Source organism: Pseudochaenichthys georgianus, chromosome 8 (assembly GCF_902827115.2).
Source record: "Pseudochaenichthys georgianus chromosome 8, fPseGeo1.2, whole genome shotgun sequence".
NCBI lineage: Eukaryota > Metazoa > Chordata > Actinopteri > Perciformes > Channichthyidae > Pseudochaenichthys > Pseudochaenichthys georgianus.
In genome coordinates, this window is record NC_047510.2 from 18,067,810 (window position 1) to 18,095,223 (window position 27,414).

The window sequence follows — 27,414 nt, forward strand, 5'->3', positions numbered from 1 at the left end:
ATCTAAAAGAATAACTATATCATAGAACTGTTTTTCTTTAATTTAATAAAACAAATTAATCATATATTCTAGATTCATTATGCATGAAGTGAAATATTTCAAACCTTTTTTGTTTTAATTGTGATTCTTACAGTTTACAGATCATGAAAATCAATAATCCTGTATCTAGTATAATATTAGATAAGGATTTATAATACCGATATTTCGATCTTCTGAAAAGTTTATTCAAATATGTACTCAATACTTGGTCGGGGCTCCTTTTGCAGAGATAAATGCATCAATTATATATGGAGGCAATATATTCCATGATATTCTAATTATTTTGTGAGCTGCTCCTGTTTTCTGATTTCTATAATATGTCTTAGGTCTAGCAAATATAATGCATCTCTTGATGGTCACATATACTTCTCTTCTCTCTCCAGATGCACTTTTGAAATGTTTTGGGCCTCATACCACCTCAGCAGAGCCCAGCCCTGCAGCATCAAGCGCTCCTGTCCCTTCCACCTCAGCAGAGCCCATGATACAGCATCAAGCGCTCCTGTCCCCTCCACCTCAGCAGAGTCCAGTGATACAGCATCAAGCGCTCCTGTCCCCTCCATCTCAGCAGAGCCCAGTGATACAGCATCAAGCACTCCTGTCCCCTCCACCTCAGCAGAGCCCAGTGATACAGCATCAAGCGCTCCTGTCCCCTCCACCTCAGCAGAGCCCAGTGATACAGCATCAAGCGCTCCTGTCCCCTCCACCTCAGCAGAGCCCAGTGATACAGCATCAAGCGCTCCTGTCCCCTCCACCTCAGCAGAGCCCAGTGATACAGCATCAAGCGCTCCTGTCCCCTCCACCTCAGCAGAGCCCAGTGATACAGCATCAAGTGCTCCTGTCCCCTCCACCTCAGCAGAGCCCAGTGATACAGCATCAAGTGCTCCTGTCCCCTCCACCTCAGCAGAGCCCAGTGATACAGCATCAAGTGCTCCTGTCCCCTCCACCTCAGCAGAGCCCAGTGATACAGCATCAAGTGCTCCTGTCCCCTCCAAAAAAAAAATGGAAATCACATTTTTTAATGTGGTTGTGGATACAGCTCTCTCTTCACTTGATGAGAGATTTCAGCACCTTGAAGAGGTAAATGACAAGTTTGGAGTGCTTATCAACTTTCCCATCACATCAAACGAAGAACTGCCAAAGCACTGTCAAACCCTGAGCTCTGCTCTGACCCATGATGGACAACCAGACATTGATGGCAGGGAACTTGCTGCAGAAATGCAAAAATGTTCCACATTTGCCATCAAAGAAGATGACAAACATGGAACTATTGACCTTCCTTCATGAGAAGAAGCTGACAGAAATGTACCCCAATTTGTGGGTTGCTCTGAGCATCTCTGCCACTCTTCCTGTTACAATGGCTGCTGCTGAAAGAAGCTTCATCTAAAATCTCGCCGAGGGCGGCAAATTGGTCAGGGCCGGCAAATAATATGTTGATGTCTGTGGCTGATGATTGTGTGCACCTGGTGTCCTGTGTTGTCTCCTCCCCCCTCACCTGTGTCTTGTTAGTATGTGTGTATTTAGGTGCTGTTTCCTTGTAACTGGGTGTGTGTGAGATCTTTGTGGCTGCAGGATGTGTGCAAGGAGAACAGCAGGATGGAGGCTGTGAACTTTGTGCACATGATTTTAATAAATGCCCACGTCGGGTTATATTTTTGGACGTTCTGCCTCTGCCTCCTTGCTTGGTCTGGGCTGCTCAACGGTCAGTCTCACACAGTTGAAACCAGAAAGGATCATAGAGAGCAAAAACCTCTGCCTAGACAATTTCTAAAAAGGAGAAAGTATACATGTATCTGCTCCTCTGTTCGGATACACACCAACATTTTACGTTTTCTTTTTCCATGGACCATGGACTACACCTTTTACCAAGTTTCATAAATATCTAGGCAGTAGTTTTTTTTTTTGCGCGTCGTCTGCGTTCAATTAACCCCTTGACTGCCTCACATATTTCTGATGTTTTTAATGCTTCTCCGATCTGTAAATTAGAGGTGAACTGTGCTTTTAGTGCAGATGAGCTTATCTCCATGTTTGACTCGACATGGACCCTAATACTGGATTCTGTTGCTCCTTTTACGCTTAGACGCACCAAAGTTCTCTCAGAACCGTGGCTCAATGACTACTCGTGCTCTCAGACACGCCTGCAGGTGTGCAGAGAGAAAATGGAAAAAGGATAAACTCCATGTCTCCCTAGAAATCCTTCGTGCTTGCCTTTCCGACTACCAGACGGGAGTCAAAGCAGCCAAAACAGAGCACATTTCTCTGTTAATCTCCAAAAACAGCCATAAACCTCAGGTTCTTTTTAATGTCCTCAACTCGATCATTAATCCCTGATGTTTCTCCAATTGTGCCATCGACTACTCTGTGATACATTTCTTAAATCTTTTATCAAAAAAGTATCTGCTCTTAGGCTAGCCCACACTAGTGCTACCCCAGATCCTGCTCATTTTCTGTGCCCTGCTGTCCTCGACCACTTTGAGCCTGTATCCCTCTCTTCTCTCTCGGATGTTGTCAAGCACCTGCGGCCGACAAACTGCACCTCAGACACGCATTCCCTCTCGCTTTCTCAGAGATGTTTTCGAATCAGTTGGAGCAAGTATTGTATTACTAATAAACACCTCTCTTAGCTCAGGATGTGTCCCAGCTGCCTTCATACATGCCGTGGTCCAGCCACTACTTAAAAAGAAAAATCTCGACCCCTCCATTCTCGCAAATTTTAGGCCCTTCTCCCAGCTACCTTTTTTATCTAAAGTCCTGGAGCGAGTAGTCTACGCCCAGCTGCAGTCTTTCTTAACCACGTATGGCATTCATGTCTGGCTTCAAACCTATGCACAGTACTGAAACAGCCCTTTTAAGAGTTTTTAATTATCTGCTCCTAGCCACTGACTCAGGCAGCCCAGCTGCCTGGTGCTATTAGACCTGACAGCTGCCTTTGACACTGTGGACCATAGTATCCTGTTGTCGCGGCTCGAACAGTCCACAGGCATCACAGGCTCTGCCCTTGCATGGTTCAGGTCCGTCCTACCTGACAGACCGTAGCTTCTCAGTGCAGCTAGGTACCTTCTCCTCTGCTAAAGCCCCTCTTACCTGTGGGGTTCCCCAAGGCTCGATTCTGGGCCCCATCCTTTTTCTACTGTACATACTGCCCCTAGGTTCAATTCTCACAAAACACAACATCCCCTTCCATTGTTATGCAGATGATGTACAGATCTATATGCCTCTCAATTCAAATGTCAACTCATTACAGCTGTTGATGGACTGCTTAACAGAGATAAAATCCTGGCTGAGCCAAAATGTCCTCAACCTCAACGAGAGCAAGACCGAGGTCATCTTTTTGGACCCCAACCTCCAGCTTCCCAGGTTGAAATTCTGGGCTCCCTCAATAAAAACATCCTCCCCTCTGTCATGAACCTTGGAGTGACCTTCAATAGCGATTTTAAATTTGATAAGCAGGTCAGCAACGTAGTCAACACCTGCTTTTTTAAAATACGACTATTGGCCAAGACCAAGTAGTTTTTATTTTTTAAAGACCTAGAAAGGGTTATTAACGGCTTTGCTACCTCAAGACTGGATTACTGCAACGCTCTGTATGTGGGTATGGACCAGGCGTCAATTAGACGCCTGCAGCTAGTGCAGAACGCAGCTGCACGTCTTCTCACTGACCATAACAAGCGTGACCACATCACCCCAATTCTGGCCTCACTGCACTGGCTTCCAATTCGGTTCCGAAACTAAACTCCTTTTATTTGTTTTTAAAGCACTAAATGGGCTGGCTCCGGCTTATTTAGCAGAACTCATCGCAACTCATCGCATACCAATGCACGAACCAATGCACGGTGTACCTGAGTGTATGTTGATTTCCCTATCCTCTCTAGGCCCGCCCCTGTGATTTAAGCTACATCGACCCTGAGTTCACTCTCCAACCTGTCCCTGCCTCTGTGAATGAGTGCCAGGCGTCTGGGACCAACGAGGCTTTCCCAGGATTCTCCTTCATGAACCCAGTGGAGTACGTGGCAGCAAAGCCGGGTTCATAACAACGCAAAATCTTCTGGGAACGTGTCAAATATTTATTTTTTACGTCATAAATTATTAAATCAAATTCTATTTTTAAACACTTACACTTCATGTTTTTATCAGTTTTTAAATAATTTATATTTGCTTTTTCACAAGTTATTCAAAGCATTCGTTCATAATTTTAAATAGGCTGGTTTCTATTTCACAATTTCTAGCTACCTTAGTTTGTATGGAGATTAAAGAAAAAACACTCTGCAGCAGGTTTATTTCTTTAACATGTATATCTTTAAAATATGTAACAAACATGTAGTGCAACTTTCCTGCCCTTAAATCCACAGCTTACAAAAGTACTGAAAATACTGAACAGGTTGCCTTAAAATCCTGCAAAGTAACCGATGGATTGTGCAAGCAAAATACATAGAAACATCTCGTTGTGGCATTTACATAAAAACAATAGAACAATAGAACATAGAACATATAATAGAACATTTAAAACAAATGCCATTCAGGAAGTCATGTCTTTTCATAGTAACAAAAAACAAAAGCCGCGCACTATGGAGAATCTCACCGTGGTCTCAATGATGAGATGTCTGGTTTGATTATTCCACCTCACTTCACAAGACTGTTTATGAAAAAGTTCATAGCTTTCTGTCTGTCAGTACATGCTGAAGGAGGCGTAGCTCTGGTCACTTTTGCAGGTGAAGTAAGCTATCAGCTGACCGTTGCAGATCATCAGAAACAAGCCGCTTCCTGTAGGACAACAAGAAGCACAGAGCATCAGAAATAATTGAGCTAATAAGGTAATAGGGCCAGTGTGTACAACTTACACACAACTGCGAGGCTTGACCATTGCATAAGCACTGCTAATGCCCATGACATTTTAAGATCAATTGAGATTGTGTATGAGGCATCCATGTCTGATCACATTCCTTTTGTAATGTCACTAGATTGTGATAGTCTCCCTGAGATGTCTCAGGAGGTTAACAATGCCTGTAACACTAAAGTGGATTGGTCCAAGCTCACAAATGAGGATAGGCTATTGTACTATGGGAGAACTGATGTCCTATTGAGTGATGTATATCTACCCAAAGTAGCAACTTTGTGTGTTGATGTGGGTTGTAATGAAAGCTCTCACCGTGAAGACCTCTGTAACATGTATGATTGTATTGTGGGAGCTGTATGTGAGGCCAGTAGACTGTGCTATCCCTACTCTGGGAAGAGACACAACGTCAAGCCAGGGTGCAATAAACATGTGGCTGATCAACATGCTGAAGCTAAGAATGCTTTTGGGGCCTGGGTCCGGGCAGGTAGGCCCAGAGAGGGGCCTGTCCTGGATCTCAAAAAGCGTACAAATGCTAGATATAAATATGCAGTTCCTTATGTCAACAAACATACACAAACATTGAGAGCGGATTCTATGGCTGAAAAGCTCCTTCATAATGATGTTACTGGCTTCTGGAAGGAGCTCTGAACAGGGCCTGTACGTCGTTACCATGTACCATAGAGGGAGTATCTGGAGCCGATAACATAGCTGAGTTGTGGAGGCAAGTTAACATTAATCTACTATACTTAATTGTGTTAAAAGTGACCCCTACAAGGTTGGTAATGTTGTGAAAAGTGACATAGTGGGAATTACAGCTAATGAGGTTTATCGAGCAATTGCACAGCTAGCTGATAACAAAGCAAGCGGCTCTGACTGAATCACTGCAGAGCATCTTAAACTGGCAAGCCCGAAGGTTGCAGTTCTTCTTGCCATTTGTTTTACCGGCCTCATGACTCATGGTGTGTTGCCGGACTCCATGTTGACTGTTACTTTGGTGCCTGTCATTAAGGACAAAGCGGGCAAGGTAGGGGGCTTGGATAATTATAGACCAATTGCTCTAGCCAGTGTGTTAACCAAAGTCCTGGAAATAATTTTGTTGGATAGACTATGTTCTTATTTATGTACCTCAGATAACCAGTTTGGCTTCAAGGCTAAGCATGGTACTGAGCTATGCATCTATGCTTTGAAGGAAATGGTAGAAACATATAGAAGACAGAATTCTACTGTTCTGATTGGTTTCATTGATGCCTCTAAGGCTTTTGACTGAGTTAACCATCATAAACTGTTTTTAAAATGTAAACAAATTGGTGTGCCCAACAGTATAATTAGGATCCTGGCTTATTGGTATGCCAACCAGAGCATGCGGATAAAATGGGGGACTGCAGTCTCGGCGCCATTTGGTGTTAGTAATGGAGTTCCTCTCACCAAGCCTTTTTAATATCTATATGAATGATCTATCAGATGATTTAAGTGGCTGTAAAACAGGATGTGTGATTGGTCATGTGATTGTAAACCATCTTATGTATGTGGGATGGGTGGCGCAGTGGTCTGTGCATCCGATCATCAGATCAAGGGGTGCTGGGGAACTCCAGTTCGAAACCTGCTCCCGCCCCCACTGCGTCAGGCCGTTGTGTCCTTGGGCAAGACACTTCACCCGGATTTGCTCCTGTGGGTATTGTCCACAGTACATGTATAATACCAATGTGTACTGTCGATGACCTCGAGGCGTGAAGTTGGACGGTGTGGCGCAGTGCACTGTGCAATGATCATCACGCTGCTGCGTCTGTAAAGCCGGTGTGTCCTTGGGCAAGACACTTCACCTGAACTTGCTCCTGTGGGTCCACAGTATCTGACCATGTATGATATATGTGTATATCTGTATACACATAAAGCGCTATAATAAATGTAAGGAATTATTATTGTATGCCGATTATTTGGCTATTGTTAGCAGTTGCTAAATATATGTTCTGATTATGGTCAAATTTGATGTTAAATACGAAGAGCACTGTAATGATCTGCAGAGCAAAAGGGGATAAGAACCTTGGTTTTCCAATATTCTATCTGTCAGGGCAGGTAAACACACTGCTGTAAAACTAAGTATCATCATTATGAAATGGCTGATGATGATGATGATGATGATGATGATGATGATGATGATGATGATGATGATGATGATGATGATGATGATGATGATGATGATGACATGTATAGACAGCGGCGTGTCATGCTAGCTAACATGTTGGCTAGAAAATTCTCTTGGTGTTCAGATAAGGTTAAGGTAAACCTCTTTAGAGCTTATTGTAGCTCCAGGTTGCTTATAATGATTGTTTGCGTATACTGCTTAGAAAACCAAGGTGGTGCAGTGCAAGTGAATTTTTTTTGTAATGCACGGGTCAACACGTTCCATGCTCTCTTGAGAAATCTGATGTACAAATTCATCTGTCGATTGAATGTTTCTCATAACTCTGTTATTATGCTGCTTTCAAATCTGTGTCTCAGTGCTGTACGGTACCAGTCACCTCTTTGGAAACATTGGTATAACTGCCTTTTTTAAATGTATATTTGAGTGTTTTTTTTAAATGGACCAAGAGTCTCTTTAAATAAAGCTGATGATGTACTATTAAAGGGGATATATTACTAGAAATTGAATACTATCTTCATAAGTTTTCAGGCTTAAAATGGACAGAATAAATGTGTCTCTAGAAAGGTCTTTTAGCATTTTTAAGTTACATGAAGGCCACTGTAGTTCTCTGACACACATATTGTTATGGTAAGGTCTGCCTCAGTGTGAGTAAACAGTCCTGAAAGATACCATGCTCTTTACAAAGGGTTGGCACTTGGTGGCAAGTTACTGCATGCTTATAATAAGGGTGGGTCTAAGGACAGAGGGTGTCGTATTGTCATACTGATATTCTGTACAAACTGTGAAGTCCACTGATACAAATGTAACATTTGTGATATTGGGCTATATAAATAAACATTGATTGATTGATTATAATAAGAGGGGTGAGGAGAGGGGTCAGATATTTTCATTAGTTAACTACAACGCTAGATGCCTACAAATACTACACACTGTCCTTTTTAAATGCAAAAACTAACAGATAAGAGGCACATTTTACCTAGAGCCAGCCACCACTGCCAAACCGTTGGAAACTCCAACATCACTGCAACATGGAAACAAAACATACGGTTTAATAACACATTTTTGTTTGTTATGTGTGTGTACCTAGGTAGATGTGTTTGTTACATTGCCACTCACCTAGGCTGGTGATAATAACATGCAGAAGTGTGACTGTGAGGGCATAGTCCCATACCCGCCTCTTCACCACTGCAGCAAACAAAAGGCCACTGCAAAAATAAGTGAGCTCCAGTGATAGGAGGTTTACTGAAAAATACCAAACCAGGAAGAATACATGAAGTTAAAAAAGTTAATGCAAATTGTTGATCATATTGGCTGCACTCACCCAAGTATTTGGAGTTGGATTCAGCGGGTTCGGTCTTAAAGTCAAATGGAATCAATCCATCAAAATTATCCAACCTACATGAGAAGACATGTAATAAGAAGGAAAAGTACTGTAAGCAATAACAGGAAAGTTTGTTAATCCTCTGTAAAATGTGAACACATCTCAGCTCTTATGTTGTCTACCTTGCAACAGGTAGGGTGTCTCCAGATAAACACTATGGTGCAGATAAACAGAATCACCTCTCTGGAGTCACTAGAGCAAAGGTGGATCTACGGCAAAATAAGCTGCAATGAGGCCCTTGTCAAGAAAATATGTCTGGCCCTGTACCCCTGCTGTCTGTGGTATATGTATGCATCCCATAACCTCCAAATACAAACTGCAGACTACACAGGGCATCATATTTCACCTAGAACAAGACATACCTGGTTTCCAATGTGTTTTCATTTTCAAAAACACTATTTAATTTACATGCAGCAGAGAGAACATTAAACAAAAGAAGAATGTTCTTGAAGTATTTACAGTATGATAATGATGCTTTCAAAGGGTGGTGTGCCTGCGCGCATGCGTGTGACAGATCCTCACCTGAAGGCACCGAAGCACACACTCCCAATCATGTAAAAAAGAGAGTAAAATATGACCAGACATAGCAGGAGATTGAAGAACACAGTCTGTGGGAATGAAACAGAATATATCACAATTCTCCATCTAATTTCTGTAATAGATATCAACACATGTGTTTTCAACCCAGAGCTATGCAGTCCTACAGTGTATAGTCTATCTGCAGTAGGAGGCAGACAGCGACTTTATCTGCAAAACCTGACTTTACAGTTATATTTACAATCCTTATAACGAAAACAAATAGGCATCGGACATAACCGTACTGGTCACGTCCTCTTTATTTTCTATCGGACATTATTTAGCTTGTATTCAGTCGAACCCGACTGTTAACAGAGAAATGTTACACATGACACATTCACTGTCCTCTTACCTTGGACTCGACCGCTTTGCTTTTGAACGCCATTTCATGGTTTTTACGTGATGTAATATTACAAAATAATCCAGGCTGCAGCAGCACGATTACCTCGTTAATCCCCTTGAAAAATTGCCTTCTTCTGCCATCTAGCGATGAACACAGGACACAAAATGCAGCGCCGCCGCTTCTACAACCGAGCATTGAACTCATTTCACCTCATATCTGGGCGGCCTTTGTTGACAGAAATAAAGACTTTTCTCTCAATATAACTGTTTGCTAACAAGGGTAAGCATGGTCTCGCAAACTATGACGATTTTGTGTGTAGACGGAGTGTATTTCATCAACAATTATGGCTAAATCGGCCCATAAAATCTGTATCTTTATTACACACCGGAGAAACCATAACCGCCCTATGTGGGAGGGATTGAATACTGCAGGAGGAGATGATATGGTTCAACATTACCATCACCGACCCACAAAATACTTTTAATTAATCCTAAAAACCACAGGAAGGAATACACGCCCATAGTAATCCTACTATTTAATTAAATGGTTGGACTGCCACAAAAAAATACCAAAACTATCATCCAGTAGCCTACTGATGCAAATTGTAGGTGATCATACACACAGTCTGATACACTGGCTTTGTCGATATTACATTCCGGACAAATGTAACCCTGTAGTAGTCATTTGGCATAACACACGGGTTTTATTATGCTAAACTCAGTGTGTGTTTTTATCCTTCCGACTTCTTTCAACGTTACTGCAGGGGACAGCTCTCATACGCACCAGCCGACATAACTGTGCATATGTTTTAAGAGCCAAACTAGTGCAACGTCTTGTGTAGTAACGTTTTTTTAGGTCGTTTTTAGGTTAGAAAATGTCACTTCGGTTGATTTTACCGGCCTGAGTGTTTAATCCTACAGTTAGCAGCGCCGTATTTAAACTGATTATCGCCTGTGCTCGGACTGCATCTACACAAATCAGCTGTTTTACGGTAGGGTTTACTGTAACACCAGTTAACGACAGGGGAACCGCTCCTCATCGGTTATGGAACACACTGCGGTCCCCGCGCTCATTGATACACTGTCGTACTTCTTTAGGGAATTACTTCTTTGGCAGTTGTGAGCACAACGGGGAATAAGCTTCAGTCCATCGGTAGACATCGTTATATCGGAACTGAACAGAGTTGTTGGGCGTGTTATAAGTGTAAACAGGCCTAGTATTGACCAGCGATAGTAAACTGAACTTTTCCGAGACCCAAAGTTGTCAGGCAGCGCATCTTGCACGCATGCGCATCCTTCTATCCAGCAGCTCTAAATAAGAGTTAAAACAGAAACGAGGTGAGTTCCACATTTTAAACAATACTGCCTTTAATACTAATTTATTGTTATTAGCATTGGCACACTTTGGGAAAAGAGGCATTCGTCTTGCTTATTAGTTTACGTTATTTCCACTCTGATTTAAAACGGCGAGAATAAATCGTTTTTTTTCAAGTTTCTATTGAAGAAATTAATCAAGCAACAATGTTGAAGCTCGTAACACTAGCGTGATGTTATTGTGAGTGTGTGTGATATTGTGCGAAATATTGGTGTTTTACATTATGCGTTTTCCTATTGTTATTAACCGGGAAACTTATTTATTACAGATTGTCCTTAGCTGGCAGCATCCAGTCACAATGCTAGGGCTAGCTGTCTAGCAAACCTCAGTTCAGTTGAACGGAGTGCAGCTAGCTGACTGTTAGCTTCATGTCAGCGCTAGCTAGCAACCTGGGCTGACATTCCGTGACAAGGGGAAAGTGAAGAAAATAACTCGAGTGACGGAAAACACAAAGTCAGGAAATTACACCGCAAGCATTTGCTTTTGTTCGACGTGTAGCAGCTTTGCATGATTTGTTTAAATGGGTAACTTGAGTAATTTACATAGTTTAAACGTGTTGGTGGCCTCTTCCTATGCTCCGCCATTTTGTATAAGACGAATGCTAATCATGGGCGCTCCTACAGACACTTTATTAATGGCTAGAATAAAACTGAGGTATTAAGTGGAAAGTCAAACTTGACCAAGATACATGAGCTCGGGCTGTTGTTTACTTTTCACATGCTTATGACCCTACATGGAAACAGAAAATATCTCTTTAATTCAGTATTGTACATGCGTCAACAGTAAAACGTTATATCGTAATATTAGTCGGATTAAAACGCTCTTAAGTTTGGCCAGTTAGTGCAGAAAACAGTGTTTTCTTTGAAAATGATAAACAAGTGACCCTCTCAGTTGTTAATAACCAGGCAAACAGCCGGTTTTAGGAGATACTGTTAAAACGAGGAAAATATGAACTTATGTGATTAACTTCAAGTTAAGACATCTTTCCTCCTGTTTGTCAATAGTCCCGAGGACGGTTCACTATAATGGGGCCGTTTGTGCAAGCATTTCCCTCTTAGTTGACCAGCAAAACAATATTATTATTGACTGTTTGTGTCAAATCGAAGTGCATGGTGTCCTGCAAGCCAGCACACAGTCGCCATCTAGCTATGATGTTTGGTAATGCTGTTTACAAGTCCATGTACAAACAGCATTCGTAGTTTGGAGCACTTTGTAGGTAAAACCAACCGGGGGCTGATCCCCGTGATGATCACACCCATTCAGCAAAATAGACGGAAAATAATGGCATAATTTATGTCATAGTTTTAGACTGAACCTTTCTATTAATCCTGTCACATCTTGAACATCTTAGTGTTTTAGCGTCAGTTGAGAGTATATTTAATGTGACTGTTATTATGTTTTTGCAGGTTGGTGATATCAGAGGAGTGGGAATGACCGACACCCCACCCAGTGATGGCCCCTCCCAAGGAGCTGAGTTTGATATGATGGGTGCCCTGGACTGGAAGGATGGTATTGCAACGCTGCCAGGAAGTGACATCAGGGTATGAGAGAGATTCATGATCCTGTCCAGGATAATGTGTTTAATGTTTGTGCTTTTAGTGTCTGATCAGACACCGATTTGTAAGAGCAGAGTTCTGTGTTATAGCTGAGGTGGGCCACCTTGCTTGAAATTAAAACCATCTCTGTTTACTCTCTAAAAAAACAATAATGAAAGAAAACATTAACCTTGATAACTGCTATATTACACGGGGCATGTCATATATTTTAGGAGTGTGACTCATATTTTGGCTGTCCTCTAGTAACTTGATTCAGAAAGAGACAAGATAATTTAGGAGTGACCTATCTGTGATGAGCATACCTGTTACACCTTACTTGTGTCTTTCAGTTCCGCATGACAGAGTTTGGGACTCTTGAGATTGTCACAGACCTGGAGGTCAAAGGTCAGAAGCCAGAGCCTAACCGCAAGGCCTTGGACCCAGCACAGTCTCACACGCCCACTCCTCCACCGGAGGGCCAATCACAGACTGGCACAGCTGCAGCTAAAGCCAATCAGAGTCAGCCAGGATCGTCTCAAAGTAAAGGTATGATAGCACATGTTTAACCCCTAAAAGTATGTTTTAGTAAAGATGTGCAGTTTTTTCTTTAAATTCTGGACCTGTCAGCTTTAGCCCTTCTTTGTGCTTTGTCTTCTAGCCCCCGGTCCTGTGCTTCTGTCTCTAGAGGAAGGCCCCACTATGGAGGGCCCCAGTGTGGAGGTTGGTCCCAGTGTGGAGGTTGGCCCTAACGCAGACACAGGCCCAAATGGGGAGCTGTCAAGGTGCCGGGCCTGTGGTGGCCGTGTTCCCCGGGACGCCCTCCTTCAGGGCAAATTCTGTAGCTCTATTTGTGCCCAGCCCTCCAGTGGCAGGTAAAATCCCACACCTGATGTCATTTCATGTTTTTTGTTATTTTTCAGATTTTTCTTAACACCAGCAAAATGTTTGGTTTCTACAGATCGTCTCCAGCAGAAGCAAGGGAGAGTCAAGCAGTTGAGGGTGAGAGGCTGGGTAAACGTGTGCGCAAAAAGAGGAAAATCTATATGGATTCTGGTGATGAAGAAGAAGACAACCAAGAAGAACCAGAGGTAAGGAGCATATGTTTAGTGTTTTTGTATTGTTTTTTAACCAGTGTTGCTAACCTTAGAGCTACAAGCCCCTCAAGTGTTCAGTGTTTTGCTGTAACCCCTGAGGTATTGCAATATGTTTCAATTTTAATAATTTATCTCTTCAATTTTAACTTGAGAAAACACTGAAGATGGGTGAGAAAATTGTGGACAGTTATGATTTTTGACATTTTCTTACATTTTTGTAGGAAAAGGCCAAGACGACCAAGGGAAGAAGAGGTGCCAAAATTGCTAAACTGGGTATATACAGCTCAAGATAACATTTAATGTATTTCCTTTATTTTTACAAGTCCTAAAGATGCTGTAAATCTGTAAGTGTGACGCAAGGAGGGTATATATAGCAGTTAGTATTTATTTAGTATTAGTTAGGTTCTATCAATATTATGGGCATGTTTTCACATGACTCTAAATATGTGTATGTTTCTCATGATTGTGATTGAGGTCCTCATGCACAGTCTACTGTACATAAAACTTCAGTGTTTTTGCCCCACCGTTAGTGACTGCCCCAGCCAATAAGAAGCGGGCATGGAGCTGGCCGGCTTACTTGGAAGAGGAGAGAGCCATCGCTGCTCCTGTTAAACTATTCAAAGAGGTATTTTCGCCCATAAACACTGGCCAATTTTTATATATTTTTACAAGCCAGATGGTTTTGTTTATTTTGTCCATGACAAGCCAAATCATGACTGATCTATGATTGAACATTTGTCTTGCAGCACCAGACGTTTCCTCAGAGCAGGAACAGTTTTAAGGTGGGGATGAAGCTGGAGGGGCTGGACCCGTCCCACCCCTCTCTGTTCTGTGTACTATCTGTTGCAGAGGTACGTGTGCTAATAGAACACATCTATCTTTATCCCTGTTTATAATAAATAATCTGACAGTCCATATGCCTTTCAGATCCAAGGCTACAGAGTAAGGCTCCACTTTGATGGTTACCCAGAATGCTACGACTTCTGGGCCAATGCTGACTCGTGGGATATGAAACCAGCTGGCTGGTGTGAGAAGAATGGGCATAAGTTATTGTTGCCGAAAGGTATTCACAAACACACACAGACCGACACACCTATCCATGATTTTATAACAGTGTTTATTTAGTCTAAGGCAGGGGTCTGCAACCTTTTTGACCAAAAGAGCCATTTTGCTCCTTTTTCCAAAACATTTTTTTGTCTGGAGCCGCAAAACATATTTCATAGTTTTTTATTGTTATATCAGACAAAAACTACAGGTTTTTTGCATTTATTAGGCTATTTATTACATGATATAAAACTGTTAACCTCTAATAAGAAACAAAGAACTCTTATAAGGAGAATTCAAAAATAATACACAGGCCTACTTTAAAATAAATTAAACACAGCACTTGGGGAGTCCTCTGCACATTTGAAGGGAAAAAAAATATTATTAAAATGGGCCCACTTTGAAATAAATAAAACATATAGCTGCACCCTAAAAAGAGTTAAAGGTAGGGTAGGTAAGAATGGAGAAACCAGCTCGAGTGCGCTAGAATTTGAAAATACACAACCGGAAAAAATATGCCTCTTCCTTCAGACTTTCTTACAGAGTCCCTCCTCCAACACACACGAACGCGCACATGACCAATGAGGGCACGAGATAAGTTTGTGCACAGATGGAAGGCTGACAGGCAGGTAGGACATCCAGTTATTTTAGCCGGGCCGGCTCAGATGATTGGTCGTGCTTTTTACAGTGCTACGGCTTCCAGAGATACATTTTTGTATGTATTTATTGTCAAAGCATTTAATATATTCATTAGCCGCGTTCACACTGCGGTACTTTTCCCACAAAGGTTCATGCGAACTTAGTTCATGCGAACTCTTTAGTTCGCATGAACTAAGTACAGATCGCGTTCACACCAGAAAAAGTCCCTGGGGGTGGATAAGGCAAATGAAGCCACTGACGTCACTTCTTCTTCTTCTTCTGCTTTGGGTTTACTGGCAGGCCGCAACCCACTTCACGGCGTATACTGCCGCCCAAAGTCCCCGGCCGGAAGTCCCCGGAGTTGGGGACTGGCTTCAGTAGAAGCTGCTGGGAGTCCCAGCAGCTTCTACTGAAGCCTTCCGAGTAAATCGCCAGAACGCCGACACCTCCTCATCTCCACCGCTCCCATGTTTTATTTTGTGTTGCCATAAGTTAGTCTCTCTGCGTTTCTGCGCTGGGCTAATGCTAATAATGCTAATGTGAGGATAATAAAATGGCGGATTCACAAAACTTTTTGGGAGTTTTACGGGGCGTGGTTTGCAATCCGCCCAGCCAATCAGGAATATAGCTCTTTTCTCAAAAAAGAGCCGCTTGAAAGTCCCTGCTAGAGAGCAGGGACTTTCGAGGGGGTAAAAAGGTTCGCATGAACTACTTTTAGTACCGGCTCTTTTTGGTGTGAACGCGATCATGAACTAAGTTCGCATGAACCTTTGTGGGAAAAGTACCGCAGTGTGAACGCGGCTATTGCTATCGGGACGTTAAAGGTCCCATGTCATGGCCATTTCCACTGATCATAATTCCATTGTTGAGGTCTACGAGAATAGATTTATACTGTGCATTTTTCCAAACTCACATTGGTTTCGCATACAGCATCTCTGTAAAGTATGTGTATTCACTCTCTCCACTAAACGGCTCGCTGCAGCTCTTGTCCCCCCCCCCTCCCTGTGAGCCCAGTGTGCTCCGATTGGTCGGGACCAGTCGGGACGTTGTGAATCGCGCTAAGCTCCGTGGAGGTGTTGTTTCCTTGTTTAGCGATACACAGCGAAACACAGCCAAACTCACCCTGAGCACACACAAAGTCACAGCCGAAGTAAAAACAATAAGTGTGGCTTGATATTGAGTAAGGTTGATAAACGCTGTGAGAATGGGTCTGCAGAGAGAATTTTGCCGCGATCCCAACTGTCTGTTATCAGCCTGCAGCGAGGGAGGAGAAATCAGCTGAGCTGCATGCACTGAGTGTGTGAGGAAGTCCGTGGATTGGTCAATTTGGACCAATGAGCGGGGGCTTAACGTAACGGCTGCGCGGACGTAACGTAACGGCTCCACGGATTGGTCCATTTCGTTCCGGGGACCACATGACATCATGATGTACCCGGAAGAATCAAATGGACAATGACGTATCTCCAACGAGGCGTTTTGGGGAGGTATTTTCTGTTTTAGAGTTTTACTCGCTATATGGTGTACTTTGAGGGTTTTGACTCTGCAGACCGTTTACATGCATAAAAACCTTCATAACACACAAGGGGACGGGTAATAACCGGAAAAGCATGACATGTCACCTTTAAGAGCATTCCATGGAATATAACAAAAAGTGTTTTCTGAAATAAATTACATACCCCATTGAATTATGACTGAAGATCGTCAGCTGTCTTCCTCTCCCGTGTTGTTCCTCGATACGTAAAGGCTGCACCACCGTTGACAACTTCTCTCTAGATATCAAACATACCGGTAAACCAGCATCGTTTGCTGTGAAAGCAGATAACTCTGTCCACACAGAATTAAATCCTGTGTTCCTCCGGTACTTTTCTTTGATTTATCCATAGTTCGCTCATCGAGCCGGGGGTCAGGTTATTCGCCTCCAAGAAAAGGCGCTCGCGCGGGACCGTAGCAGGATGTGACGCATATTTTTGTTGACCTAATTAAAACCGTTTTGTTTTTTATTTATGTGTCACGGTATCATCTCAAAATACAAGATACGAAACATTTTCAACCATGCAACAAAATATAAATAGTCGTACAAATACTTTTATTTTATTTCCTTCTTATTTTTGTCTAAGCTCAAGGGAGCCAGAGCAGAGGGGCCACGGGTTGCCGACCCCTGGTCTAAGGAAACCAACAAATGTCCTTCCCAGATGTTGTCAATCACTTATTGTGATTATATTAACATGCAGTACTGTTGACCAAAAAAGTCACAGCAAAAATAAAACATTTACCAAAATCTCTTTTTAAATAAGGCGAACAATGTAAGCCACTTTTTTTTAAGCAGCCTTTTTGTTTCCTGTGTTGCAGCAGCCAAATCAGGATTTTAACAAGAAGCACACAATGATTAATGAGTTTTGGTGACAACATCAGGGCTTGAGTGAAAGACATGGGGTGCTATTTTGGCTAGAGTAGTTTGAAACGCTCAATAACAATTCAACACTTTAACTGAATGGGCTTTATTTGAGATAATACTAAAATGCCCAGATTGTAAGTCAATTTAGCCTTAATCAAAGAAACAACAGGCTGAAGTTAACTTAATATGATAAACTGTCAAGGAATTTTACACAGGACAAAGATTAGATAAAAAAAATTGCTGAGAAAAATGTACAGTATTTTACAAACAACATAACTGAGTGATATTCGTCCTGTAGGCTGTAAGGACGGAGACTTTAATTGGAGCATGTATGTGAAGAACTGCAGGGGTCAGCTGGCCCCAAAACACCTTTTCAAAAGCCTCAACACAGTGAGTTAAAAGCACTGTAAATCCTAAAGTCATCAAATGTTTCTTTAAATCAGCTTTTATAAGAGTGCTTTATTTTTTATTTCAGTCTGTGACTCCATCTGGATTCAGAGCAGGGATGAAGCTGGAGGCGATCGACAGGAAGAACCCCTCGTTGATCTGTGTAGCAACCATTGCTGCTGTTGTGGACAACCGACTGCTCATTCATTTTGATAACTGGGACGACACATATGATTATTGGTAAGAGCCTGGTTTAAGACTGGAGGAATGGCTATCATCCAGAGGTATCCCCCTGTCCTTTTGCAGGACTGCTGTATATTTCAATTCAAGTGAACTCTACTGTAGTTTATTGTCTGTACAAGCATAGTGCCTGGGTTTTTAAGGTGTGGAAAAGTGTTAACATATAGGAAATTAAGTCTTGACAAGTTTAAATTGGACAAAAGGTCCTGGAAAGTTGTGCAAACATTAACGTCTACAAAGTTTTACAGCTAGAACACATTTAGAAAAGTCTAACATTGGGCCTTTACTGTGTTCCTGGTTACCTAGTGGTTGTTTTTTGTGAAGGTGTGACGCTAGCAGTCCATATATCCATCCTGTGGGTTACTGTGAAGAGGCTGAGCTAACTCTGACTACCCCAGCTGGTAAGACACAGACCAAGACACACGTGGGTCAGTATAAATTCCTTTAATATACTATAGGGAATGCAGAATCTAACACTCAGTAATAAATACTAATACCAATTTTACATTATGCTGAAATTATTGTTTGCATGTAAAATCAATGCTTGTAAAATATTGTTGCTACTGTTTGAAATAACAAGTAGAAATAATGTAAATGTATTGAAGCTAATAATAATTAAGTCAGTTCCTGTGGATGTCTAGATTGTTGTTTTTGATCCAAAGGTCAAAGGTCACAAGACAGACTCTAATGCCTTTTAACTCTCACTGCAGAATATAAGCAACCTAAAAGTTTCTCATGGGAGAAATACCTGGAAGAGACGGGCACACAGGCTGCTCCTGCTCGGGCTTTCAAACCGGTACAGTTCTCACACGCAAATATAAGAATAAACACAAATAATCATAATATGGACGATAGTGGTCTTAATATGGTCATGTGATTGTGGTTCTGCTTGTGTTTGCAGCGACCTCCACATGGCTTCCAGATTGGGATGAAAGTGGAAGCTGTGGATAGGAGGAACCCCATGCTCATCCGTGTTACTACCGTAGTGGACACAGAGGACCACCGACTAAAGGTACAAACTTTCCACTCAGCGACATCATTTTAAGATGAAACAGAAGCAAAATAAATCCATCAAGAATGTCGTCTTGAACTTATAGTAAATAAACATCATACTTTGAGGAAGAAGACGGCATAAACGTCTGCCAATTCTTGCGACATTGAACCACAGAAAGTAAAACAGACCTTGACATTCCAGGAGATAGCACAAAGACACAGTTGTTTCACAATAAATCCCTTTTGTTTTTCAAACCCAGTCTAGTATTGTGGATTTAAAGGGGACCTATCATGCAAAATGCACTTTGTGATGTCTTTTATACATAAATATGTGTCCCTCCCTGGTGCGTCGGGGAACTCACGCAGCGTCAGAAAATAAAACCCTCTCTCTTTTCCTCCGTACACAAATCTTTTAAAAACGAGTGTACAACGAGCGGATACAGATTTCCATCCGCTGTGACGTCGGCGGACCCACAGAAAGTTGCTATCAGAAACAATGCCTGACGTGTTTTGGACGTAATCTCATCTTTGTTTACATTAGCAAGCCTCGCTAACACTCAGAGCTAACCTGTACTGAAGAGCACATGTGTTTTAAAAAGCAGGAAATAAAAAAAGAACTCACCTTGTGACCTGCAAGAGAAAAGGCATTTGAGCTCCATACTAAACAGGATGGCGTTTTATCACAACCGAATTTAACTTTATCTCCGGTAGAATTCTGATCAGGAATTAGCTCCGCCTCCTCTTCTTTTTTTTTTTTTTCAAGCTAAGGACCCAAGATCCGCGTTTCTCTAACAGGGCTGCAAAAGAGGGGTTTGAGCAGTATGAGGGATGGCTACAATGGGTGAACTGTTTGGTATTCACATGTTTTATATATAGGTATGGCCCTACAATATATGTTTCAAATATAGCATGATAGGTCCACTTTAAGTAACAAGAACAGGAATTAAATATTGCCGTAGATCAAATGCCATTTATCTATTTAGCCCAGGTCCAATGTTCAACAGGAATTTAGATGAAAAGCCAATGATAGGTTTTTAAATGGTAGTCAAAAAGTGTTTGAGTTAAGTAAAATAAATAAAAAGTAATAACAAATAAAAAACATGTATAACTTGTTAACTTCTGTGTAATTTTGCTTAATGCACTGTCCTCTCATCTAGATTCATTTTGATGGCTGGAGTTCAGAGTATGACTATTGGGTGGAGACGGACTGCCCTGATCTGCACCCTTTAGGATGGTGCCAGAAAACAGGACACCCACTGCAATACCCGAACGGTGAGACTCCCTCACTCACGCACACTCACAGTTTTCCTCTGCCTTCATTTAATATCTGTATGAAGTCTTTAAGGAAAATCTTGCATAGATTTATGAACATCCCCTGTGTCTGTGTGTATATATTTCAGGCTCCACTGAGTTAGTGACCGCCCCGGGACAAGGATGTCCTACCCCAGGATGCAACGGGGTTGGCCACATTAGAGGACCTCGCTATGGAACACACTACACGTTAGTAGCACATACTCTGTATTGTGATTTATTTTTATTTAGTTGCTGTTGTCTTTGTTTCTCATTGTTTTCAATCTTCATGTCCTATCAGATCACTTTATTATATTCTTCTTTATCCCTTTCAGTTTATTTGCACCTACCCTTTGTTGTAATGTCCTTTTATCCTACCTTTTATATATGCTTTGCAAAGTGCTATTTTTTAATTTACGATGTATTTATCTTATTATAATTACTGTTGCTCAAGCAGCACATTAATAGTTAAGATTAGTTGTTATCAATGTAAGGAGTCTGTGTATGTCATATTTCAGATATAATGTATACTTGTGTGGGCTGCCTTTAGTTTAAATGTGTTGCTTGTTTGTGTGCGTTTTGAGTCTTTAAAGTGATATCGATATATATATATTTTTTTCAGCCTATCTGAGGCTAACAGTAATTGCAGAGCCAGGAAAGGGTGGTGGTTGTTTTGGACCCGGTTATAGTTTGTGTGTCTCTTGTGTGTGCAGTGAGGTGAGCTGTCCCTACTCGGATGTTAATTTGAACAAAGAGGGCCTGCTGCCAGATCGCCTCAGCGGAGAACGACCCGTCGCCCTCAGTGGACCTCACCCACGTGGGCGACGTCCGGACTTTCCCACAAACACTACGACGCAGAGCTCCACAACGTCAGAACAGCCCGAGGGAGCTGAAGACCCCCAGAACAGGTTAGCGGCTGTCACTCTAAAAACACAGCATGTACATAAAAGGGACCGATAACCCCCAAAGAAAAAAGAAAATAGTTCCTAGATTAAACTGCTCACAAAAAACGGATGGAGATTATGGATCATCGAGAGTTGACAGGTCATGTTATCTGTAAAGAGACGTTTTTAAATATATTTTATTTGCTGCTTTGAGCACCACAAGCCGAGTGCCATCTAGCTCTGTTTATTTGATTAAAGCAGGCATCTCTACTTTTAAAAACAAATTACCAGGACTGATAAATAGCCCTCCAGGGAGGAGCGTACATTTTTCAAAGTTTTTTAGATTTTTGGATAAACTGTTCCTTTTTTCAAAAACACTCCCAAGATAACTTCTTTTAGTGTTTCAAACGCAACTCTATCCAGTGGTCTGTATCTGACATCGGGTTATCTGTGTTGCTAGGAAACCGGTGACAGTGGAAGCTGAGCGTTTGGGACGCACCGCTCAGCCGGAGCCAGCAGGTGGCACCAGCGAGCCAAGCCACAATGGAACCAGGCCCAAACGGTACCCTCACATCCAGCTCTACTGCTGTAGTGTAATGTCAAAGATGTTCTCTTGTGTCAGAGAGTGACAGTTTTGATGTCTTTTCAGAACTGCTCCCGTTCCCAAATACTTGAAAATGCACTACGTTAAAGAGGAGATCGGCCACGGCAAAGGTATGTGTGAATGCGAAAATGAGACGTGATAAATCATGTAAATCAGCACCTCACTCCCACTGACTGCTGCCCCCCCCCCCCCCCCTTCTCTCTTTCCGCAGCCTCTCCAGATGCCATCTCTCTCCAGCAGGCCCTCCACGAGTCAGTGTTCTCCCCCGGCCTCTCCGCCTCCCCCCCTCACCGGGTGGCTCTCTGCTGGGACAAACACTGCCAGCTGCTGCCTGAGGTCCTCGGGCTGACTGCCAAGCGAGTGGCCACTTGGAGCGCTGAGGAGGTCGGACATGCTTACACACTCGCACTGCGCCAACACATGAGAAGCAGACATGCTCCTCATTCACTCCCCTACATGAAGGCAGCTAGTTGTTCAGAGAAGCTGTGCATGAATATTCAAACAGAGCCTTTCTGATTCCGAGATGGTGCTCGCTTTCCACCTGTCGGTTCCATAAAGGCATACAAGCCTCTCTGATTTGTAGCAGGGCTGCTCCCAATAGTTTGAAGCTTGGAAGCTGAATTCATTTTTATTTTGTGCATGTCTATTCATTGTGTTCTGACATTCAGAGCCAGTATCTCTGCATAGTTGCAGATTAAAAAGACACACAAAATGACACAATTATTTGTAATATAATGTTTGTAGGATTAAATTCCAGCTGATGGTTCGTAGGATTGTTTCAGACTCATGTGATACAAACATTTCCATTAAATAACTCACCGCAAGAAAAAGAAAACAGTTTGCTGACCTGCTTGCCCCCCAAAAAAGCCCCTACCTACCTGTCTGAACAAGGATAGACAATACATTTACACTTACAATAGAACACAATAATAATCTGTATTTTCATAAAATATTACGAAAGACATTCTCAGCTTGGTTCGAACGTTCGAACCCATGAACAAAGGCTTTGAATGTTATGAAATGAATCATAAAAAAATTATATTTGCTAAATTTCTAGGTTAAGATTTAAAAATGGTTTGTGTTTGACAGCATTTCTGGAGCACTTTGCTGAAAGTTATTTCCTTTTTTCATCAGGTCGCCACATTTGTCAAAGGTTTACCAGGATGTAAAGAACATGCTGCTATATTTAAAACAGAGGTAAGCACTTCAGATTCAACTGATTACATTATTTCATTATCAATAAAGAGTCTTTTTCTATTCTTATTGTTTTAAATTAAAAAGCCCTACATGTCCTTAAATTGTTATGTGCTCTTTTGGATTGTTGCTATAGTTTCCAGCTTTTAGTTGAGTAGCTGGATGCTAAAACTTCAAACCCAGACTCAGGTGGCAGCAATAAGCTCTTAATGAATTCAATGTTTATACGTGGCGCCACCTGCCATGCCATGTCTGACATAAAGCAGATGGAAAAAGGGTCTGACATTTTTACACCATATTGAATCATATTTTTTCATACAAGTCAGTGTGCAAAGTTGTTGGTCTGTTTGCCTTGCAGCTCTTCGTAATTGTATAACGTTCTCTCCACCTTCATTACATTTGCTTAATAAGTCATCCCTGAATCTTCAACTCATGTCTTCTGATTGTAATGCTACCCAAAACTTTGTTAGTCAAACTGTAAGCAATCCTTTATTCTCAGAATGAATTGACTTAAAGGTCCCATGTCATGGCCATTTCTACTGATCATAATTCCATTGTTGACGTCTACTAGAATAGATTTACATTGTGCAATTTTCTAAAATCACATTGGTTTCTCATACAGCATCTCTGTATACTATGTGTATTCACTCTCTGTCCTAAACGGCTTGTTGGAGCTCCTGCCCCCCCCCTCCCTGTGAGCCCAGTGTGAGTTTGATGAGTCTACCACCGTTACAGCGGAACATCAGTGATTATGTGTTACAATAGCGTTAGCAACCAGAAAATGACACCAGTAATGACAAACAGATGAGAATGCTGCGTGGGGTCTGGGTGCCGTGTTGGCGGGACGTTGCGAGGCTCGCTGCTGCGAGGAGCGGACAGTGTGAGCTGGCTTACTGGTGTGGTTTCCTGGTTGCTGTGTGGGCTCGGCAAAACCAGCCCGAGCACGCACGCCGTCTCAGGCTGAGAAATCCCCGGAGCTGCAGTTGAGAAAAGATTGAGTGTGTGTGAGGAAGTCCGCGGATTGGTCTAACGCAGTGGTTCTCAAACTTTTTCTGTCAGGCCCCCCCTTTGGAGGGAAAAAAAAGTCGGGCCCCCCCAACACAAATAGTCAGGCTCAGTGGCGGCGCCAGAGATTTATTTTGGGGGTGCTGTGGGGTAGCTTGACGTTTCATAGAGGGTGCTCAAACATTTAAGGTTTCCCATTAATGTACCGGGCGCTACAGTGGAATTTTCTACTGCAACATTCCCCACACACACACACAGTGCACCCGCGACTGTTACAATGAAGCCTCGATAATCAGCTCACGGCATATAGGTGTAAGCAGGGGTAAAGTGCTATTTTTATAGGTGGTGTGTGGACCTCACATAGGGGGGTCCGGGGGCAAGCTCCCCCGGGAAGATGTATTTTTAAATATTGAAGTTAAAAGCATCAATCTGGTGCACTTTGAGAGCAAAATGAAGAGATCTATGGATACATCTCTCAACACCCATTTGAAACAGAACTGTAAACAGATTTACTTTATGGATATTTTACAAATCACCCTTTTAAACTTTATTCTTGTTTTACTGTCATATAGTATTTCATACCTGTTTTTCATTTATTCTCTTATTTTTTATAACTATAATGATCATATAAACGTGTGCCTTGGAAAGTAATTGTTTACATTAATGATGACCAGAACATTTGAGACTCACTGAGATAACACTGAGAGAGTCCTTTAGCTCACTGAGTCTCTCAGTCTGACAGGAGAGGACTCTCCTCCACTTTGTTGTTGAAAAAACTCATTATATCCCTTAGCGTAGCTCGCTAGCACCAGAAGCTAACACTGGTCTAACGTAACGGCTCCGCGGACGTAACATAACTGCTCCGCGGATTGGTCCATTTGGACCAATGGGTCCATTTGGGTCGTCGTTACGTCACTTAGTACCAGGAAGAAAACGAGAAATCTCCAACGAGGCGTTCTGGGGCAGCATAGACAGGTATTTTCTGTGTTAGAGTTTTACTCGCTACAGGGTGTACTTTGAGGGTGTGTGACTTTGCAGACCGTTTACATGCATACAAACCTTCATAACACACAAGGGGACGGGGTAACCGGAAAAGCACGTCATGGGACCTTTAATAACACATTCATTGATCATTCAGTCCCTTATGGTGACTTGTAGAGTTTGAGTTGTATACTGATGTTCATTAAAGCCCAATAAGTAATTCCCAGAGCATTTATTACTAAGAAAATTCATTAAAGTCGATGCGTTTTCATGTGATGATGAAGTCATATCAAAACATGGTTGTCGAGTTTTGTTAATTGCAAAGATTTTTTTGCTTAGGATGTAACTTCTCTTATTGACAGTTAGAGACTAGCTTGTGAATAAATGAGCCAGATATTGATCTCAGGGGTCGGAAGAGACCATAAACAGAGTTGAATATAGCACATTCACCAGGTGGCGAGAAACACTAATAATTACTGTGTTCTTGTGACTTGTTTTTAATGATGGTTAATATTTACTAAACGAGTCTGGTTACTCTGTAAAAACTCAGTAATACGGAGCAACATTTTTCTTTCCCTTTCCTTCTTAGCAAATAGATGGCGAGTCCTTCCTGCTGCTCACCCAGGCGGACATCGTCAAGATTCTGTCCATCAAGTTAGGGCCCGCCCTCAAAATCTACAACTCCATCCTCATGTTGAAGAACGCAGACGAAGAGTAGAAACTCCAGAGACTGAAGAGGAGTCGCTCCCTCCTTTCATCGACACTCAGCTATGAAGACTTTTGATCAAATCAGCTTCAACAGCTTTTGTCTGTGGAGCTCTGCGACAGAGCGGAGCAGCATCACCAGAGACAGAAGCGGAGGCCATCATCTCAGAAAAAACGTCCACCCCTCCCCCTCTCCATGATGGACAGTACTGATCAACCTGAGGGAGAGGTCACTTCGATACTTTAAGTTTTCTTGATCTCTATCGTGTTTGTTTACTGAATCATTTAAAAAAGAACTACAGGCACCTTCAATGCTTCTTAACATTGTACAGTTTTTGAATTGGATTTAGTGTTGCGTTAATGAATGGTGCTCGGGCTAAGAGCAGATGGAACAAGAGCGTTTGTGCTTTGTTGCATTTTTACTTAGCAACAGATCTTTTTTTAAAGGTGCAAAATACAATCGTGGAGGGCGAGAGGTTTTTAAAATGTGAAACCCAGTGGAGCAGAAGCACTATGTAGTTCAGCTGTTCTCCTCTAGATGGAGAGCGTGGGCAGCTCCACGGGCCCGCAGGCGAGACGCTTTGATTAGATTGGAGCTGAAGCTTGGGTTGAAAGGGGGATGGTAAAGACTTTGTGTGTTTGTGTGTGCAGATGTGAGTGTTTGAGAAATAAGGGTGTAATTTCCCATCAGCCCACGTGTTATGTTCTGGTCAGAGGATTGTTTTGTGGCAGGCATGGCAAAGGGCTAAATGTTCAATCAAGAAACCTTGCAGTCGTTTAAAGTTGAACGAGACAGCTTTATCTCGGTCTCCTTTGTTTGTTAATGGGAACGGCACATGAAAATGAATGTTTAAAAAACAGCTTTTCTGTTGTTTTGTTTATATTATCTTGTTTATTTTCATTCACATTGTAAATAGTATACAGCTACAAATAGACTGTCCTCGCTCCCTAACAGAGTTTACTCCTGCTTGGTTATGCAAAGGCTTGACATCTGTCCACGAGGAGAGGACGTTGTGACAGTGAAAACATACGAGCCTCAATTCATACAAAGATTTTGAGAAAAAAAGAAACAAAACAAACATTGTCAGTGTCTTTGTGAATCAGCGTGTACTTCGGTGAGTTGGAATGTGTACATCAGCAACTGTTTATATGCAAACGGCTTTTATTTATGTATTCTAATTTAAAGGGTAATGGTACGCTGTTTTTGGCTCCGAGGTAAGCTGTGGCTCTTTGACGGAAAGTGTGTGAATGGGTGAAAATAAATGAGATGCACACTGTCTGCTGTCCTCATTCAACCTCTCTCACCACACACATCCTCCTAAACCCATCTTTATCTGTACATTTGAATTATTTACAGAAGGGGAAAACACATTGGCTTAAGTACTTAATGCATTTTTTAGGTAACGTAGTGTGACAAAACAAACATTACTTAAGGTCTATCTACTAACTTTTGTTCCTGTTTTTTGAGAGCTCAGTAGCTGTTGCACTTTAAGTGATGGCACGTTTAGGAAATCTGTGGCAGGCGCTCAATTTACTCTTCAATTTAATATTTCATCTAGGGCTGCACGATATTGGAAACAACTGACATTGCGACCCCCCCCCCCCCCCCCCTGTGATATATATTGCGATATGAAAACATACAGGAATTGAAGAAAAGACCGTTTTTTCCCCCGCAAACCATCCTTTCTTGAACTTTAATGCTATACAATTGGTATTTTTTTAACTATATTTAACCGG

General features: G+C 42.1%; 2 protein-coding genes across 7 annotated transcripts; one reads left to right on the plus strand and one right to left on the minus strand.

Moving 5' to 3' along the window:
* Positions 1 to 4,178: 4,178 nt before the first annotated feature.
* On the minus strand, positions 4,179 to 9,423 carry LOC117451399 (putative transmembrane protein 244). Of its 6 annotated transcripts, none has more exons than XM_034089674.2 (6): positions 9,323 to 9,423; positions 8,917 to 9,002; positions 8,335 to 8,408; positions 8,130 to 8,198; positions 7,990 to 8,034; positions 4,179 to 4,797 (listed from the first exon to the last, which is right to left on the minus strand). In XM_034089674.2, exons 1-6 carry the CDS (start codon positions 9,353 to 9,355, stop codon positions 4,703 to 4,705), a joined length of 402 nt encoding a protein of 133 aa, XP_033945565.1. In that variant the 5' UTR covers positions 9,356 to 9,423; the 3' UTR covers positions 4,179 to 4,702. The 6 variants fall into 6 exon arrangements, with proteins under 6 accessions (XP_033945565.1, XP_033945566.1, XP_033945568.1 ...); XM_034089675.2 differs by having other exon boundaries at positions 4,180 to 4,797; positions 8,130 to 8,255; positions 8,917 to 8,937; XM_034089677.2 differs by having other exon boundaries at positions 4,180 to 4,797; positions 8,130 to 8,255; positions 8,854 to 8,937; positions 9,323 to 9,369.
* Positions 9,424 to 10,310: 887 nt separating this feature from the next.
* On the plus strand, positions 10,311 to 26,959 carry l3mbtl1b (L3MBTL histone methyl-lysine binding protein 1b). Its single transcript, XM_034089697.2, has 22 exons — positions 10,311 to 10,650; positions 12,094 to 12,228; positions 12,573 to 12,768; positions 12,881 to 13,094; positions 13,181 to 13,310; positions 13,538 to 13,589; positions 13,847 to 13,941; positions 14,063 to 14,167; positions 14,244 to 14,379; positions 17,693 to 17,784; positions 17,870 to 18,021; positions 18,346 to 18,449; positions 18,732 to 18,817; positions 18,923 to 19,033; positions 20,172 to 20,286; positions 20,415 to 20,514; positions 21,018 to 21,212; positions 21,649 to 21,750; positions 21,838 to 21,902; positions 22,004 to 22,176; positions 22,927 to 22,989; positions 25,562 to 26,959. The coding sequence occupies exons 2-22, from the start codon at positions 12,118 to 12,120 to the stop codon at positions 25,688 to 25,690; spliced, it is 2,526 nt and encodes an 841-aa protein (XP_033945588.1). The 5' UTR covers positions 10,311 to 10,650; positions 12,094 to 12,117; the 3' UTR covers positions 25,691 to 26,959.
* Positions 26,960 to 27,414: the final 455 nt, after the last annotated feature.